This window comes from Schistocerca serialis, chromosome 5 (assembly GCF_023864345.2).
Source record: "Schistocerca serialis cubense isolate TAMUIC-IGC-003099 chromosome 5, iqSchSeri2.2, whole genome shotgun sequence".
NCBI lineage: Eukaryota > Metazoa > Arthropoda > Insecta > Orthoptera > Acrididae > Schistocerca > Schistocerca serialis.
This window is the reverse complement of record NC_064642.1, coordinates 377432649-377451919: the sequence shown is the minus strand read 5'-3', so window position 1 is coordinate 377451919 and position 19271 is coordinate 377432649. Positions and strand designations below refer to the sequence as shown.

Here is a 19271-nt window from a genome sequence, read left to right as displayed (position 1 = left end):
GACGGAAATTCTTTTGTATTATTTCACGAAAGGCAGTTGGTCACGATTTCAAATGCTATTGCGTTGGAGAGCTTCAAAAGACAGTCACTCCACACATCATGTATAGTAATGCTCGTGCCACAACGCCACATTGCAATTTCAAGACACACTCTCCTCATGTGTACTAGGGAACTTGTCAGTCATAAATGTGGGAACTGCTTGTGCATAGGCACACATCTCCTTATCATCCAACCCAGGGCTCACAACAGACTCTGCCTCCTGAAACTCCTGTCTGGCTGGACATGGGGTCTGCATTCTTCCACCATCCTTCACAGCTACAAATTCTTGATCTGGCCTATCCTCTGTTATGCCAGCATTTCTTGGATTTCCGCCCCTCCCAGGTTGTCTAAATCCCTCCAAATCCCCGAACGCCATGCACTCCACCTCGCCTTCTGCATCCGCCTTCCGTCCCCCACGTGTCTCCTCTACGACCTCATCCCCTTCCCCCACCTTCTCCTTTCCCTTGAACACATCCGCACCCTGTATATGTCCGCCACCTTGATCCCCCCCACCCCCAGGGGTCTCCCTACCTCTCCAACCACAGCCAATTGCCGCACCTGTACCGTTGTGTCCCACCCTTTCTCCATCTCCACACCCTCCACCTTCTTTCCCAGCGCAACTTCCAACATCAACCCCTCCCAGATGATGAGCTGCGCCCTGAAATCTACGCTTCCTTCCAACTCTAACCCAACATTGCTCCTGCCTCCTCCTCAGGGCTCCCTCTGCTCCCCCTCCCTTCTCCTGAGCGGCTTTCCCCACCTACACCCCTCCATCTCTTATGCTCCCTTTCAGTGTCTCTGCACTCCCTCCTGCCTTATCTTCCCTCTTCATCTCCCACCCCATCTGTCTACTGCCGCATGGTGCATCCGCTAACGCCCCTACACTTTTCATCCCGCCCCCTTCCCTGCTGCACCTTGCGCTTCCCTCCTTTTCCATCCTCTCAGGCCTCTCCCTCGTCAGATACCACCTGACACTTTTATTCTTCATCGAGTGTGCTCCTAGTGGGTTTAAAGTGTGTTGTTCTGCAGTGTTTTTAATACTGTGGCCAACTTTTAACCTTTTTGTGACTTCAGTGTCTTTTTTGTGTTCTACGAATTGCCAACTGTGTTTTTTAACTTTATGTCGCCTTTTTCAATTGCCTCCTCATGAACATCTCCATGACAGTGTATTTTTACCTCCATAATCTCCCCATACTCTGTTTTATGTCCCCCTCTTTTTATCGCCTTGTATGTAACATTTTCTTCTTGTATTAGCTGTCATATCACTCGGCTGAAGGGTGGCGGATTGTGCCACTGACAGCCCTCCCCTGTCATTATCGGGCAGGAGAATGAAATCACAATAAAGAAAAAAAAAGTGCATTGGCACATTGCGACTGATCAGCACAGGGGATGATAATTTACCTGAAAATTTCTCCTTTTTGCTGTTGATGCTTACTCATGAATTATATACCTGGAGTGAGGAATGCAAGGCTTGTGTGACCAAAAAGGCCAAGCTCGAGTTATCCATATGGCGCCCTGGCAGTGGCTGCCAGACCCAGGTATGCAACCCTCCGGTTTTGCCAAAATGACTGGGCGACCGAATTATTTCAAAGCTTAATGAAAACCTATATGTCACGAAAAGCTAACACCATACTGGCTGTTAAAAAAAAATTCACTTTCTCTCTTCTCTTGAGCGAACCACTGGGAGATTTTCAGAGTTTTCTTAGGAGGAGGCTCCGAAGAGTGAATCTCTGCTCATCTGAGTGGCCGAGGAAAGTGGCTGAGGAAAGTAATAGGTGGAAGGCATTTTGAGGTGCGGGCGGGAGAGGCGGGACAGGACTGTAGAGAAATGTGTTTAGTGACACTTGTGTGAGATTTCGATGGGCGCAGGTATTCTTACTCTGCTATTCCTCTCTGAAGAGTGTAAAATTCGTCTCCGTCATCAGATCTGGATGGGAGCCGACGTCCGTACTCAAGGGTCGGAAATGAAATGAGCGTATGGCTTTGTAGACCGGGAGTTCCCCATTCGGGGAAGTCCGGCCGCCGAAAGCAAGTACTTATTGCTTCGACGCCACATTAGGCGACTTGCGCGTCGGAGCTGCAAATGAAATGATGATGAGTACAACACAACACCCAGTCCCTGAGCGGAGAAAATCTCTTGCTCCAGCTGGGAATCGAAACCGAGCCCCTTGGCGTGGCATTCCCCTGCGCTGACCACTCAGCTACCAGGGGCGGACTCAAGGGTCGAACTTTTACCAGGACAGGTATCTCACTGGTATCAGACACTGAGAGGTGTGCTTGCTGCTTTTAGACTCCAACGCCAACTTTTAAATCAGTAAGCACTGCTTTGCTGGGTTTGACGTAGGTGTGAGTGGATGGTAGTAGCCCTGAGAGGCTCTTTTATTTAGATTGTTTCAGTTCTGCAACAATGAATCCATCTCTTCCCCTGTACGATTCGCGAGCAGATATAAATTTAGTTAAGTGTCTCCATTCTTCAAGGTCTCTCACGTAATGCCAAGAGGTTGCAGTTAATTTCCTGCATGTGTGATTAACACCCCCCATTTAGGTAACATAACCCATGAAATTGCTGCTCCTCCATCGGGGAACGCAAATGTGACTGAGATCTTCAGAGCTCCTATCTTTCTTTCGTGTCTTTCACGCTTCTTTGTGACCTACCATGAACATTTAATGTATAACCCAAGTGGCTCTTTACTATCTCTGTTAACGATTTTGTTTCTCTGCCGTATGTGAATACACTATAGGTTTCCTTTTCGTTTATGCACATGAAGTGTGATATTAAACTGATTAAGTCAGAATACACTGCTGGCCACCGTAAATGCAACACCCTGAAGGAAGCATCCGAATCAAGTGAAATTTACACCCTGGGTTTGCAGCGATGATATATGCAACTGATTAGAATTTCAGCGCAGACGCACATCACGCGCGCCTGTGGCGCCACCTCATAGCGCCATTTAAGGCTTGGCGATTTCGACGAGTGTAAGTTCGGCACGTGTGTTTACCTTGTGGTTGTTTCACAAGACGATCAGTTATGCCTCGTAGACAACAGCGAACACCGTTTGATCAAGTATCCGAGTTCGACAGAGGAAGGATAGTGGCTTACCGAGACTGTGGATTATCATACAGAGAAATCGCTAGTCGTGTTGGACGAAACCAAACAACTGTAATGCGGATATATGACCGTTGGATGCAGGAGGGTACGACGGACCGACGTGGTCGATCGCATTCACCTCGGTGCACCACTGCACGTGCTGATAGGCAAATTGTGCGCATGGCAGTGACGGATCGCTCAGTGACATCCCGAAACATAGCACAGCACATTGCGTCTGTAACGCGTCATCCAGTGTCTGCGCGTACCATTCGACGCCGTTTACAGCAGAGAGGTCTGTCCGCAAGACGTCCATTGCTTCGTCAACCATTGACGCAGAACCACAGACGTCTCCGTCGCCAATGGTGTGATGACAGACGGATGTGGACGGCAGAATGGAATGACGTTGTCTTTACTGACGAGGCACGCTTCTTTCTGCAGCACGACGATGGTCGGATTAGAGTGTGGAGACACCGTGGAGAGAGGATGCTGGACAGCTGCATTATGCACCACCACACTGGTCTTGCACCGGGTATTATGGTATGGGGCGGTATTGGATATTACTCTCGCACGCCTCTAGTACGCATTGCCGGTACTTTAAATAGCCGGCGCTACATATCCGAGGTGCTGGAGCCAGCTGTCCTTACTTACCTTCAGGGCTCGGCCACAGCCATATTTCAACAGGATAATGCGCGACCACACGTCAATAACCAGATTGAATTTCTTCCCTGGCCGGCTCGCTCTCCGGGTCTTTCGCCGATAGAAAACATGTGGTCCATGGTTGCTCAACGAGTGACCTAGATTACATCCCTAGCTGCCACACCAGATGATCTTTGGCAACGTGTGGAAGCTGCTTGGGCTGCTGTACCCCAGGAACACATCCAACGTCTCTTTGACTCAATGCCGAGACGTGTGGCAGCGGTGATCTCCAACAATGGCGGCTTCTCTGGCTACTGATTCTGGCAGGAACCACACGTCACAGACGTCTATAAACGTAATCATTTGATACTTGGTCAACATGTTATCTACAAAATAAATTGTGTTGTGCTACCTCTTGTCTTTCTTGGTGTTGCATTTACGGTGGCCAGCAGTGTACATCGCGTCTCTTCGCCATTTCTCTTAAGACCATTTAAGACCAGTGCCTGTGGTTCATTTACGAGGGATTTTCCGTATTATCCTTTAGGTCAGATTTTCATATTACGTACTTGAGCGCTAAGGAAGGGGCGGGGGTTGTTCTGTTTCCCAATAGTCCAGACAGGATCAATTAGTAACAAGGCCAGTCCGTCGGATCCCACACAGGCCACTTGCATCGTTTCATGGCGGATGTGGGTTTATCTCGGGCCTGTTGTGGTATGCTCCGTGCCTGCAACATGTATGTGGTAGCGACTAAGCAGTCTCAGTAAGTGAGCCGCTGGTTGCAGGAATCTCTAGTCTTTTCGCATAGGAGGGCAGGGCGAAACCAGCTCTGCACCACCTCTCCAGCACTCCAACCAAATGGAAGTCTCGTCAAGAAAAGAATGACGAGAGATGGACTGATCTCTCAACCTTCGTTTTTAGATATATGACACGTACAGGGTGTTTCTGTAAGAGCGTTGATAGATTTAACAGGACGTAGAGTATGCTCCACTGAACAATTTGAGGCAGGGAACCTGAGGTCGGAGAAGCCAGCTTAAGGAGATAATAGGAATAAAATCACACTACTGTGTACTTTTTTATTTACATTAGTTACAGTGGACAGCAAATTCCATCACTGAGACAATTAATGGACCGTTTGTAATGTATTTTACAAAATGTGCTGAAACTGACGGCCATCAACCTCAATGCAAGAATGACATCGGCGAAAAATATTCTGACGCACCCTAACAAATATCCATCATGTGTTTCGAATCACATCAATGGCAGCTGCAGTGCTGACGACTAATTCCATCTCTGTATCCACTGGGGTCTCACACACAATTGACTTTGGAGATGCTCATAGGAAATAATCAAGGGGATTCAGGTAAGGTGACCTCGCAGGCCATGGAATACGACCTCCTTCCAATCAAGCGAACAGCAAGTACTGTACCGTTACAGCTCCATCGTATTGTACTGTACGTCTCTGAATAGCACTGAGTAATGAATGGCTCTGTCGTTGACTCAAAGCATGTTCTGTCGTGGGACAACGTAAATACGATACAACAAAGCTACATTATGGACAAGTGAAGTAAACAAATCCTGCATCATAACTTCCTAGTAATCAGGCTTGTTCCCTTGCAGGAAATGAAGAATATACATATAAATAAACAGCACAATACGTGTAAACTTGTACGCATTTTAGTTGTAAATATGTTAGAAAACTGTAATGCTGCACAAAGCGGTAGACAAGTTTACTTCCCTAACTCCTGAAGCTGGCTTCTTCGTTCCTTAAATTGTTCAGTGGAACATTCTCTATGTCCTGTGACATTTTTGCACGCTCTTACAGAAACACACTGTACATCACTAACTTGTTAATCAACATCCCTCCTATTCAATACCTTAACGGATTTCAATGCTATTTATATAAGCTGCATCTACGTCATTGTTAAGTATACCGCACCAAAAGTTTGTCATCTCTGGAAACATTACACTAATACCACTTATGATCACCTCCGGCCTTGATAACTGTCTCAGTTTGGCGGGGAAGAGGGTCCCACGATTTCTCAGGTGTGCCACATTTAGCGGACCAGTCAAAGTGCCACTGGGTGCTTGCGTCTATGTGATAGCAGGAGAAAGTGGATCTAATCCTCTGAACAAGGCTGTTGTAATCTTCGAAGATAAGAGTGACCACAGCTAACTGGTAATGTTGATGTAGAATAAAAGGCAAAACCTGGTCAAAGAGAATGTTGATGTAAACATTCTTGTAATATTGACGACAAACTGGATGAGTATACAGAAAACATCTCCAAAGAGAATGTTGATGTAAGCTTTCTGGTAATATTGACGACAACCTGGATGAGTATACGGAAAACATCTCCAAAATATCACAGAACCATCTCCGTCCTGAAGTAAACCATCTACACACGGCGGGATAAAGACCTCATTCGGCTGTCGAGGCACTCGACACCTTGTGGCACTTGAAAAAGAGGAAAAAATAGCGAGCGATCGGAAAACACTACACGTCTCCCGTCAACCGCTGCCCAGATTCTGTTCTGTTTTGCCTACACAAGGCGAACAGCTTTATGTGCCTCAGTGAGTCACGAGTTTTGCAAGGTTCCCGACTGTAAAAGTCATGTCAAGCAGTTCCTTCACAGTATTCGCTCAGAAACTGATTGATATGAGCTTGCATTCACTGACAGCAGATAGTCCTATTCGATTTGAAACAGATCGTCAGTGACAAGATGTCACTCATGTCCCTGGTTCCAGTCGCTTAGGCCCCTTTCTACGAACCCTGGTCTTACGCCTTGTTGCATTGATGAGAATGATACACCCTTCCTTGTGGAGACTTTCGTTAGTCCGCGTTGATACACAAACCGCGGTGGCCATCGGGTCTAGGCGCTTCAGTCCGGAACCACGCGGCTGCTACGGTCGCAGGTTCGAATCCGGCCTCGGGTATGGCTGTGTATGACGTCCTTAGGTTAGTTAGGTTTAAGTAGTTCTCAGTTTAGGGGGCTGATGACCTCAGCTGTTAAGTGATACAGTGCTTAGAGGCATTTGAACCATTTGGACCATTTGATACACTAACAAACAGGGCAACTTCATTCCCGGTGTGGTCATGGGCACGCCTTCAAACAAGATAGCTTATTTTAGCCATTGCGTCATGTCTCCAGATCTACCCATCTTACAGCGCTGATTCGGTACAACCGTCTGGTAAATACACTCTGCTTCACCGCCATGCCTAACGTCAGCCATGAAGGGTCACCTGACCACATGTTATCATTTCTATACCATCTGCAGATCTTTAAAGTGACCAGTATTCTCTTTCAAGAGGCTGGCCAATATTTTGTACTGTGATTTTATTCGTTTCATCGATTTTGATCCTCCCGAAGAAGGTTCGAGTCCTCCCTCGGACATAGGTGTCTGTGTTGTTCTCAGCATAAGTTTGATTAAGTAGTGTGAATGTTTAGGGATCGATGACCTCAGCTCTTTGGTCCCTTTGGAATTCACACACATTTGAACATTTTTGGGACTGATTTACGCGTACAGGTAGTACCAACATAGCCTTTCACATCTTTGGGACACAGGTTGAGGTGGAAGCCCACAAGCAGGCTCGTAGTGCAATCGCGATTAGCAACGTCGAAGCACTCTGACAGCCAGTCTTTCCCAAATTACCCACTACTGCTACGGACAGCAACGTTTTTTAAAGAAATCACTGTAGTACATTCCAATTTCTATTCATAGGTTAACTTTCTCTGTGGTTTTGACACTTCGGATAAAAATAGATATCTGTCCAGAAAATATTTCCGATATATTTTCATAAATTATCGACAAAATATGGGTAACTGCAGTGGTGTTTGTATTAATGATAAATAACATTACTAAATCTTTGTGTTATTTCTCTAGCAGCTGTTAGACTTGAGCTATAACCTGCACTCTCCGCAAGTTTCCTTTTCTTTTTACTTGTTTTCCTGTAAGCGCCTTGTGGTAGTCGCCAGCAGTTCCAGTGCTGCCTTCTTCGTTACTGTCTAATTTTCCTTTAGTACTTCTTCACATCTTCGATGTGAGTCTCTTCGGACCTGTTCCTTGGTAGTTCTCATCGCGTGCTGTTATTAATACGTTATTACAGCCGTGATGCGAACTCGGCCCTCTCGTATTACGGCACTCTGTCACGCTGACAACTCAGCTTCAAAAGCAGACCTCTATGCATTCTGTTTCGGTTACTGAAATCTGGTGTCATGGTGTACATTCACAGTAATTTTTTGTGTATTGGTATCATTAAAAATATGCTTTTGGTCAAATGAACCACGAGATTTATTTATGTGGAACAACTGATAGAGTTTATGAAATTGTGGAAAAAGTCGTGTGACGTTCTAGGTAATTTATTTTAACAGTGGTGATCAACCTAGTAATTGCAGTTGGTTGCGTTCAATGCTGAATGCTGTTTCAGTTTTCAAAATCTGATAAATAATAAAATTGAAGGCGAAGTGTTTAATCATCTTGGCTCTCGTTTTTTTTCTTAGTTATAAGTAGATGAAATATTCCACCAACTTTTAACTCTATGTCCACAACTCTTTATCGGATAACATTTGCTGCTTTAGATTTAACTCTGAATTTCCTTACTACTAGAGATTTTCTGTCGACGATACTGAACCGTTTATTTGAAATCTGTAAATGATCCTATGACGTCTTTGGATTTCAGTAACCTCAAAAGAAATTTCGGAATTCAGTTTCAATAGCTGTTCCAAGTATAATCGATTTTTTCTGAATCCTACTTCATTCTCGTCAATTGTAGTTCCTTCACCTCTGTTTATCTGAATTTGGAATGCCTCTTATAAGCAACATGGAAAAAAAAACACAGAGGTGACAATAATCATGGCACATCTCCTAATATCGTGTCGGACCTAATTTTTCCTGGCTTAGTGTAGCAACTCGATGTAACAAGGACTCAACAAGTCCCTCAAAGCTCCCTGAGGAATACTGTGTCATACTTCCTCTGCAGCTGTCCATAATTGCGAAAGTTTCGCAGGTGCAGGGTTTGTGCACAAACTGACCTCTCAGTTATGTAGCATAAATGTTCGATGGGCTTCATGTCGGTGCTCGAATTGTCCAGAATGTTCTTCACACCAGTCTCGAACAATTATGGACAGCTGACGCAAATATATCATCGTTTTATGGGAATATGAAGTCTATGAACGGCTGAAAATGGTCTCCAAGTAGCCCAACATAACCGTTTCCAATCAATGATCAATTCAGTTAGACCAGAGGACCCATTCCATTCCATGTAAACACCGCCCACACCATTATTGAGCCACCATTAGCTTGCACAGTGTCTTGTTGAGAAGTTGGGTCCATGGCTTACCAACTGAAATCGGGACTCATCTCACCGGGTCCTGATTTTCCAGCCTTCTAGGGTCTAACCAAATTGGCGGCGAACCCGGGAGAGGCCCTGCTGGCGATGTCGTGCTGTTAATAAAGGGAATCGCGTCGGTCATCTGCTGCCATTGTCCATTAACGCCTTATTTCGGCGCACTATCCTAACGAATACATTCGTCGCAGGTCCTACGTTGATTTCTGCGTTTATTTCACGTATTTTTGCTTGTCTGTTGGGACTGACAACTCTACGCAAAAGCTGCTACTTTCGGTCGTTAAGTGAAGGTCGTCAGCCACTACGTTGCCCGTGATAAGAGGTAATGACTGAAATTTGGTATTCTCGACATACTCACGACACTGTGGATCTCGGAACGTTGAATTCCCTGACGATTCCCAAAATGAAATGTCCCAAGCGTCTAGCTACAACTACCACTGAGCGTTCAAAGTTTGTTCATTCTCGTCGTCCGGCCATAATCATGTCGGTAGCCTTTTCACATGAATCTCCTGAGTACAAATAGCAGATCCGGCAATGCACTGCCCTTTTATACCTTGTGCACACGATACCATGGCTATTTGTATAAGTGCATATCTCTATCCCATGGCTTTTGCAATCTCATTTATAACTTCCCAAAGCTATTGTTCCTTCTCTTACTCCACTTTTTCACTCGGTGCATTTCGGTTATTGTCCATTCCTAGAGATTTTCTGTCATCCAAATTGTCCCAAAGATTATTTTTACGTTTTTACGGTTTCTGACTGTTCCTAAAGTTCCGTTACCTTGAATTCTTCCTCACTATCTTTATTCGTCTTTAGACTGCTTCAGTTTGTTCTGCTTTTAGATTTTCATGCATATGCTGTGTCTCTAATTTTTCTTGTGCAAGTAATTAAAAACCTACTTTCACAGTTCTCAGTATCTTTAGGTCAAATCTTCTATTTTCATCTTTGAAACAAATACTTACTTGCTGCTCTCTGTCCTTTTGGAATGACCTCAATATGACAGGGCTTTCCAGGTGCTTTTTTCTTTTTTTAAAGTTTTCCTAGATTTCAAATGATGATGATGAAGTGACATACCCCGAGGAGCGCAGGGAACGATGCGGGAGACCCGCACCGCCGACTAGGCAAGGTCCTACAGGAGGTGGTTTGCGATTGCCTTCCTCCGACCGTAATGGGATTGAATGATGATGATGAAGACAACACAATAAAACCCAATCATCTCGCGGGCAGGGAAAATCCCTGGCCCCGACGGTAATCATGCCCGGAATTCCTTGCGCGGGAAGCGAGAACGCTACCGCAAGACCACAAGAGCTGCCGACGGATTTCACATATGCATCTTTCTTTGCACACATCGTGACTCTTCATTTTTACAGCTGTTATTTACATTTCTCGAATTTTTCTCTATGTTGCATTACATGTAGTTTCATTCGATCCGTTATTACTTCATCACATACTTAATACCCTACACTTTTTTATATTCTAGATTATCCAGGAACATTGTTGCAGCATTGCACATTAATTAAGTTCATCTATGCCACTTTCCAAGTTTAGTATCCCTCATGAAAATATTATATTGATTCTTGTGTGATGACGACAACCATTTATATTACACCTCACTAATACCGTGGATTGGCCAGATTAGCCGAAAGCGCTAATGCGCTGCTTCCTGGACTTGGGCAGGCGCGCAGGCCCCGGATAGAATCTGTCCAGCTGATTCCCGACGAGGGCCAGTGTGCTGGCAAGCCTGGATGTAGTTTTTAGGGGGTTATCCACATCCCCCTAGGTGAATACTGGGCTGGTCTCCACGTCCCGCCTCAGGTACACGACTCAAAGACATTTGAATACGTTCGCATTATTTCATGGCTTCCACTAGACGCAGGCAGCTGAGGTACACTCATTCCGTCCCAGGGGATTATGGGGTGGCGATAAGAAGGGTATCTGGCCACCCTCTGACGCTAACATTGCCACATCCATAGTAACTAGGCCGGCCCCGCGTTGACATGGGACAATGGCCCAAAGAAAATGATGTTGACGAAAGACTTCACTAGTACCTAGAGTTTTCAGTTTCTTAATTTGAGAAAAGTTGTCACAGTAACCGTACAGTCCACATCTGACCACTTTCACATGATAGTTTCTTTAGAGTGGCTAAGAAATAACCACACGAATCATCGGAAATTTTTGACCTATCACCGGGCCTGCTGATATCCACGTAAAAGCAGCGTTCATTAACTGAGATGTTCTGTGCCAATTTCCAAGTTCCTTCCTTAATACATTTTATTTGCTCTTCTGTGACGTTGGGGCTATATGTACTCTATTTCCTGCTGCCTTTCTGCTTTCAGGGATGCAGTAATAACGAAAGGTGTAGAGCAGACTGTTTCTAATCCGTCCCGTCATAGAGTCGCAGCCCTTTTCAGCCTATTACCAGACGAAATGGAAATGGGGCGGAGGGGTCCCCAACTAAGAATAAAGGGAAAAGGTTTCCAATTCCAGCAGTTGCCCGAAAACCTTGGTCTGAATCCGTGAATTTGGAACTAGTGGAACAATGTTGTCCAATGTCTCAGATAAAAATAAAAATAAAATTTCTTTGCCTGTGACCGATGTAATATGGCGTGTTCTGGCTGTGCACGTCTAGCTGCTTGGACTTCGTGGTTTCTTTAAAGTAACCAGGATAAGGAACCTCATGATCCATCAAGAATTCTTCATTTAACATCGATTTGGTAACGTTCATGTTTGAAAGTTTTGTGAGTTATCCAAGTACGTAGACATTAATTTCAGCTGAAATCGTTTTACACAGATTAATTAGTCGTACATAATTTTCGTTCGCCCTAAGGTGAGCAGGATATTGCTCTACTATCTTCTAAAATGCTGTTGTCATTTCCCAATAGTGCGTAAATATTGCCCAGCGGTATCATAATACTTGAGTTAGGATTTCGTATATTTCTTTTTAAAGCTGGTTCCAAAAGTCCTCTCTTTTGTTTTTCAAGATTTTTGAAGATAATTTTTATAATTTTCATTCTTTTTCTAAATTTACTGTTTTGTACAAGAATAAAAATAGGACACGAAAGTACACAAATTTTGTGTCTTATACTTTCAAAAATTGAACATCGATAGGACTGGTCTCTTGGTACTACCTTCGTGTAGGACAATATATAATGATAAATATGTAATAAATATGTAATATAAATGAAGGAAAGAGAATACTCTAAATCAACTTGGTGTATAATAAATAAAGCAGTAAATCTGACTGTACTCTTTCATAAAGGTATATTATAATTGTCACAATAAATTTTAGGGAAGGTTACAGTAAATGCTCCGTTGTCAGTACTTCAGTATCTAAAAACTGATTACACTACCTTACTTAGTTTTTGATGAATTAAATTCGGGGGATATGATTCAACGTACAACTGTTTTTAGAGTCCAGAGACCAGGATGACGAAGGAATAGCAAAACACCACAGCGATCATAGATTGCAAACATTGCATAAGTATCACAGCGCAGTGCATTTGTGTTGCAGATAATTCGGAAAAGGCCTCAACAGTACGATCGTTACATCAGAATGTTTTTACTGCCTGTTCCATCCCAGAACACCGACAAGAGGCCAAGGAAAAACCAACAACCACTCAGTAGTATCTTACGTAACATAAAAACAATGCCACATTTGGCTCTGAGCACTATGGGAGTTAACTTCTGAGGTCATCAGTCCCCTATAACTTAGAACTACTCAAGCCGAACTAACCTAAGGACGTCACACACATCCATTCCCGAGGGAGGATTAGAACCTGCGGCCGGCCGGGGTGGCGGAGCGGTTCTAGGCGCTATACAGTCTGGAACCGCGCGATTGCTACGGTCCCAGGTTCGAATCCTGCTTTGGGCATGGATGTGTGTGATGTCCTTAGGTTAGTTAGGTTTAAGTAGTTCTAAGTTCTAGGGGACTCATGACCTCAGAAGTTAAGTCCCATAGTGCTCAAAGCCATTTGAGCAATTTCGAACCTGCGACCGTAGAGGTCTCGCGGTTCCAGACTGTAGCGCCTAGAACCGCTCGGCCACCCCGGCCAGCAATGCCACATTTACAAGAAGACATGCAGCATAAAGATAAGGAGTTATGAGGATATGAGAAACTATGTCTGGAACTTTTTTTATTGTTTTTGCAAACCTGTAACGCCCTTTTTTAGGTGGTGAGGTAACAACGGTTACCTGACAACCACCTGACATGGGATTAGTGATTACGAGTCAAGATTAAAAGTGTGACAAAGATTGCAAACAAATCTTGTCGTAAGTGATTACTGTCTGTAGTCACACTCCAACGGTATACCGCCTGAAGAATGAGATGAATAATTAAGAGCTCCAGTAAATAACTGCTGTAAATTTTCGTAAGTGCAGCTAAAGTGAAAGTTTACTAGAGAACGTATATCCACGAAACATATAATAAGAATAAAAACATTGTTGTATTAAGTACTCACAGTGTATTCAAGTTCTTGACATTCTTGAAAGCATCAGTAGGAATCTCTCGAATCTTGTTGAACCTCAGGTCCCTGTAAGCAAAAGAAATATATGTATAATTATAATGGTGAAGATCAGTGCTCAAGTAGATATTATGTTACACAAGTCATGGTATCAAATGCAATCGTTATGGCTTTCCTCATTAAATGTGTCAATATAAACATATGTCTGGAATTCGAATTAAGGCAGTCATCTTATTCAGATAACACAGCTGCTTGTCGATTGTCGTGTTGTTTTACTCGACCAAATTAAACTAAAAATTTTGTATGAGTCGGGGACAATGTACCTCCACTTTGGGGACTAGCATTGGTTCAGTAGGTAAATATTCCATAACTAGGCGAAGAGAACTATTGTTAGGATGATTGAATAATGACTGAAATCGAAACGTAATTTTGGTAACTAGAACTGAATGTAGAAATATCGAAGCTATAATTGTCAACTGAGGAGAAAGTACAATCAAGAAGAAGTAAATAAAAAGAAAAGAAAGTAATAAAACTTCCATCAGAGTAAAACAAGAAATGAGATACATAAGATAGACAACATAATACCGGAATGTACCTCGGGCAGTATTTTCCCAATATTTATTTATCATTAGTGCATGTAACATATTATTTACGTAAACGGAAATAAGAACATATCAAATCACAGCATCCATGTTGTGAGACAGGAGGAACTGAGAAAAAAAAAAACAAAGCTGATCACTAATGTAACTGATACTCGAACTATAGCCGAAAGAAAAAAGGAGAGATCCAGAGAAAGACAGCCAGAGAGAGAGAGACAGAGAGTGAGGACGGGTGGGGGGGGGGGGAGGAGGGAGAGGGAGGGAGAACAAGAAAAAGAAGTGAGACACGTGGAACGAAGAACACGATACCTCATATTTATCTCGGGCGATGTTGAAATTAATTTCTCGATAGAATTGTTTAACAGCTCCATCAGATTAAAATCCAATGGACAGTGCGGGGTGAGAGAGTGGTGAGTGTGTTTTCTTCGTATGTACGCAGTTCCGACACTAAGAGAAGAAAGTAATGGGTCCTGTTTTTTCTCCTTCATTAAATTGGTAATGTAGTAATTGTTAATTTAGCGCATTCCGAAAACTATCTTCCAGTGCTCACTCTAATACCACTGTCCTACATCAACAAATGGCAGCACGGTGTAGGTTAGAGAATGGCCGACATTGTTCTAAGTATAAACCAGCGTTTAACGACTGAGTTCTTTGTTACAGAAGATGAGACGCTCAATCGCATCCACAAAAGGCTGAAGAAGGAGTATGCAGATGCGATGGAAGACAACAGCACCGATAAACGACGGGTTCGTCGCTGTACAAAAACTGAAGGGCAAAGACAGTTGGTTGATGAAACGCTAAGTGGCTGTTCAGCGTCTGCAGCGACTTCTCACAACATGCAGCCCGTTGATCAAGTCATACGCGACAACCACAGAGTGCCAAAAGGTGAGATGCCTCGCCAATTAACCATCGGTAAAGGCAATATGATGGCCATTATTGATAAACTGGGCTACTCCAAGATTTGTATATACTGGGTACCGAAAATGCCGTTATGTCAGTATAAAAGAGGCAAGTAAAAGAGCTGCATCAAATCTGTTACAGCATTTCATTGTTGAGGGGTGAAAACTGGAACAAGAGGTTAGACTTGGGTTCATTTATTTGTAGCGGTACTATAACTTTTATCGCACTTGTATACATGTGTACATGTTTTTTTTTTTCCCCAAGGTGGAAAATAAACTATGGACAAAGATGGTGACGATATTGAGAAGCGAGCAACTGATCGTAAATGCTGTAGCTTTTATCCTACACTGAAGCCCCAAACAGACTGCTATGGGCATGCGTGTTCAGATACAGAGATATGAAAACAGGCAGAAAACCGCGCGGCGGTCGGCAACACCTATACAAGTGTCTGGCGCAGTTCTCAGATCGGTTACTGCTGATACCATCGCAGGTTATCAAGATTCAAGTGAGTCTGAGCGAGATGCTACAGTCGGTGCACGAGCGATAGGACACAGCATCTCCGAGGTAGCAATGAAGTGGGGATTTTCCCGTAGGCGCTTCAGTCCGGAACCGCGCTGCTGCTACGGTCGCAGGTTCCAATCCTGCCTCGGGCATGGATGTGTGTGATGTCCTTAGGTTAGTTAGGTTTAAGTAGTTCTAAGTCTAGGCGGCTGATGACCTGAGGGTCAAGTCCCGTAGTGCTTCGAGCCATTTGAACCATTTCCCGTACGACCATTTTGCTAGTGTACCGTGAACATCACGAATCCGATGAAACATCAAATCTCCGACATTGTTGCGGCAGGAAAAAGATCCTGCAAGAACGGTACCGACGACGGAAGAGAATCGTTCAGCGTGACAGAAGTGCAATCCTTCCGCAAATTGCTGCAGATTCCAATGCTGGGCCATCAAAAGATATCAGCGTTCGAGCCGTTCAAAGGCCGAAGGGCCACTCGTGTAAGCTTTATGACTGCATCACAAAGCTTTACACCTCTTCTGATCCCATCAACACCGCCTTTGGACTGTTGATGACTGGAAACATGTTGCATGGTCCGACGACTCTCGTTTCAAATTGTATCGAGAGGACGGACGTGTACGGGTATGGAGACAACCTCAAGTATCCATGGACCCTGCATGTCAGCAGGGGACTGTTTAAACTGGTGGAGGGGCTGTAATGCTGTGAAGGGTGTGCAGTTGGAGTGATGTGGGACTCCTGATGCATCTAGATAAGTCTCTGATAGGTGACACATACGTAAGCATCCTGTCTGACCTCCTGGTTCCATTCAAGTCCATTGTGCATTCCGACAAACTTCGGCAAATCCAGCAGGACCACGTGACACCCCACACGTCCAAAATTGATACAGAGTGGGTCCAGGAACACTCTTCTGAGTTTAAACACTTTCGCTGGTCACCAAACTCCCCATACATGAACATTTTGAGCATGTACCGTTCAGAAGAGTTCTCCACGCCCCGTACTATTACGGATTTATGGACAGCCTTGCAGGATTCATGGTGTCAGTTCCCTCAAGCACTATTTCAGACGTTGGTCGAGTCCACGCCACGCTTTGTTGCGGCACTTCTGCGTGCTCGCGAGGACCTTACACGCTATTAGGCAGGTGTACCACTTCCTTTGGGTCCTCAGTGTATGTATGTAGCACTTACTTTTCTTGTAAAATAAAAATAAAATATAGGTGGCATTATTTTCTGAATGACGCTCGTATCTCAGTGAGTCACAGTGGGTGAGCCTAAAGGAGCTTGCAGGTAGACAGTCGGAGTCACTGTTTTTCTAGTCATTTTGAAGTGACAGTACCACCCGTTTGAGCTGCCCCTTTGGAGTGGCAAGGAGAATTCCCGCTCTCGTAACTGCGACCGTTGAGGATAGAACCACGTGAATTCCCCCAGGCTTACGCAGCACCTACTCTTAAGCCGTCGGCACACGGACCGTACATCCAAACGTTGAGCGTCGAGCGTGCCGAGCTTCTGACGTCATAGCGTGGGATGCTGTAGCATCAAATCTGTTACAGCATTTCATATACCGTTTCTGAGCACCATCAAATTGAGAATCACTGGATAACCCGCTGTTAACTGTCTGATTCGTTCCAATAAAATAATGAGAAACATCATATTCGTGGCAAAAAATTATTGTAACCTGCGTATTATGAGAGTAGGCTATTTGAAGGCAGCGACACACTGAAGATCCACCGAAAACACATTGTTCTTGGTACAATTTGTAATAATTAAGTTGCAATTGGTACAATTTGTAATAATTAAGTTACAATTAGTAACATATCTACGATTAAGGTTTCCAGCAAGGGTAACATACTATGATTAGTTACTCATGGTATGATGTTGGTTTAGCGTTGCCAGCACGGTGGCTCAGCGTGTTCGGTCAGAGGGTTACGTGCCCTCCGCAATAAAAAAAAAAAAAAAACTGAGTTAATCGATCAATAACGAACTTAAACGGTTGTCTTACGACGTCCGCCCCTAGCAGATGCAACGAACAAAAGCGAACAAAATGAGATTAAAAAAAAAAAAAACATCGTGGTGAGCAGCGTCACTGTCTCTTAATTATATACTTGTTGGGGCGGTGGTTCGCGGTTGGAAACGGCGAATTTTTTTCCTAACATTGGCGTTTTTATTTGGTTCTGATACTTTATTATTAGTTTAATATAAGTATATACTGTAATATTTGATATGTAAATATAAGTTCACCTCTTTTTGACGGGTGACTTTGTTCGATTGGCTTAATTTAAAGGACAGCTTGCGCTATTTGTATAAAGATATTTTTCTCCTTTTTCTTTTACGCTTCGTAATTCACATGTTGCAAAGATTCTGCTACTGGGCAGGAACAGTGATCAAGTAAGACTGACCTTGGGGTTTTACTAAAATGTGGGAATGATGAAATAATGTTTATATTATGCGGAGAAGTAGTCCAATTTTGTACCGCACTGTTTATAATGGAACTTTTATAAGCCTGTGTCCTTATTGATTGAACATGGTACTTTCCTTTTAGTGGACGATGGAGGAAATGCGCGTTTTAATGGAGGTAACGTACGAATTTTACGCTCGTCCGTGGAGTAAACAGTGTGTTTTACGAACTAGAAACATCCCTCAACTGCCACTGGAGTGCGTTGCGATCGCGTATACCACGTTTGGGCCCACGGACCGTATGCACAAGTCGCATCGTTCCTGAGCGTTCAGCAGCACGTTGAACTTGGCACGCTCAACGTTTACGTTCGACAGCACGGTCCGTGTGCCGACGGCTTTAGCTTTAGGTAATGTTGTGGCATGACGAAGGGCACCTTATTGAAGAAACAAGTACCCAGTGGCCTACGATATCGGTTCAAATGGTTCAAATGGCTCTGAGAACTATGGGACTTAACATCTATGGTCATCAGTCCCCTAGAACTTAGAACTACTTAAACCTAACTAACCTAACGACATCACACAACACCCAGTCATCACGAGGCAGAGAAAATCCCTGACCCCGCCGGGAATCGAACCCGGGAACCCGGGCGCGGGAAGCGAGAACGCTACTGCACGACCACGAGCTGCGGACTACGATATCGGTAATAATTTGTTGAGGATCGCAAGAGATACTGGACGACGGTGTTGCTGCTATCGTGGTAAGTGCTCGGACCCATACAGCCACTGGAGAAGGACACGTGATGCTTTTCCCCAGCTGCTTGCGGACGGCCGGCACTCCGGGGCTTTTAACGCGTGTATGCGTTTCCGCGCCGGACGGCCGCTGTCGGAGGTCGAGGACCGCCGCTACCGGTGTTTGCAGCGTCGGCCGCGGCCGGTGTCCGTCGCTCGTCGCTGGAGCACTGTTTACGCTGGCCGCGCCGCCGGCGTCGCTATATATACCGACGCCAGCGGAGAGCCGGGACCGCCGGCAGGCAACCGGCGGCGGCGCGGGCTGGTCAGCTCCCTTCTCCGGCGTCCTCCCATCTTTCTGGCTCGCTTCCTCCCTCACGACGTGATGGATAGAAACGCTCAGGTCGGAAGTTAGGTGCCACAAGGGCGCTTTCATTCCTTCAATAATTTGATTTCGGTAGTTCGCGAACTAGTCGTTGCTGGTTACCTGTGAAGATCCTCAGTAACGAGTGGCGGTATACAGGGTGGTCAGAAACAGTCTGCAAAGCTTGTACGAGGCGGTACCCAAAAATAATA

The 19271-nt window shown here is 44.6% G+C and overlaps 1 protein-coding gene across 1 annotated transcript in view; it reads right to left on the bottom strand.

Moving 5' to 3' along the window:
* LOC126481949 (probable oxidoreductase PXDNL) overlaps positions 1–19049 on the bottom strand; it is a 108369-nt gene extending 89320 nt beyond the window's left edge. Inside the window, exons 1-2 of the mRNA XM_050105908.1 lie at positions 18934–19049; positions 13561–13632 (exon numbers count right to left, since the gene is read on the bottom strand). Of these exons, the coding sequence (XP_049961865.1) occupies positions 13561–13632; positions 18934–19049 (188 nt within the window). The remainder of the gene's footprint in view (positions 1–13560; positions 13633–18933) is intronic.
* Positions 19050–19271: the final 222 nt, after the last annotated feature.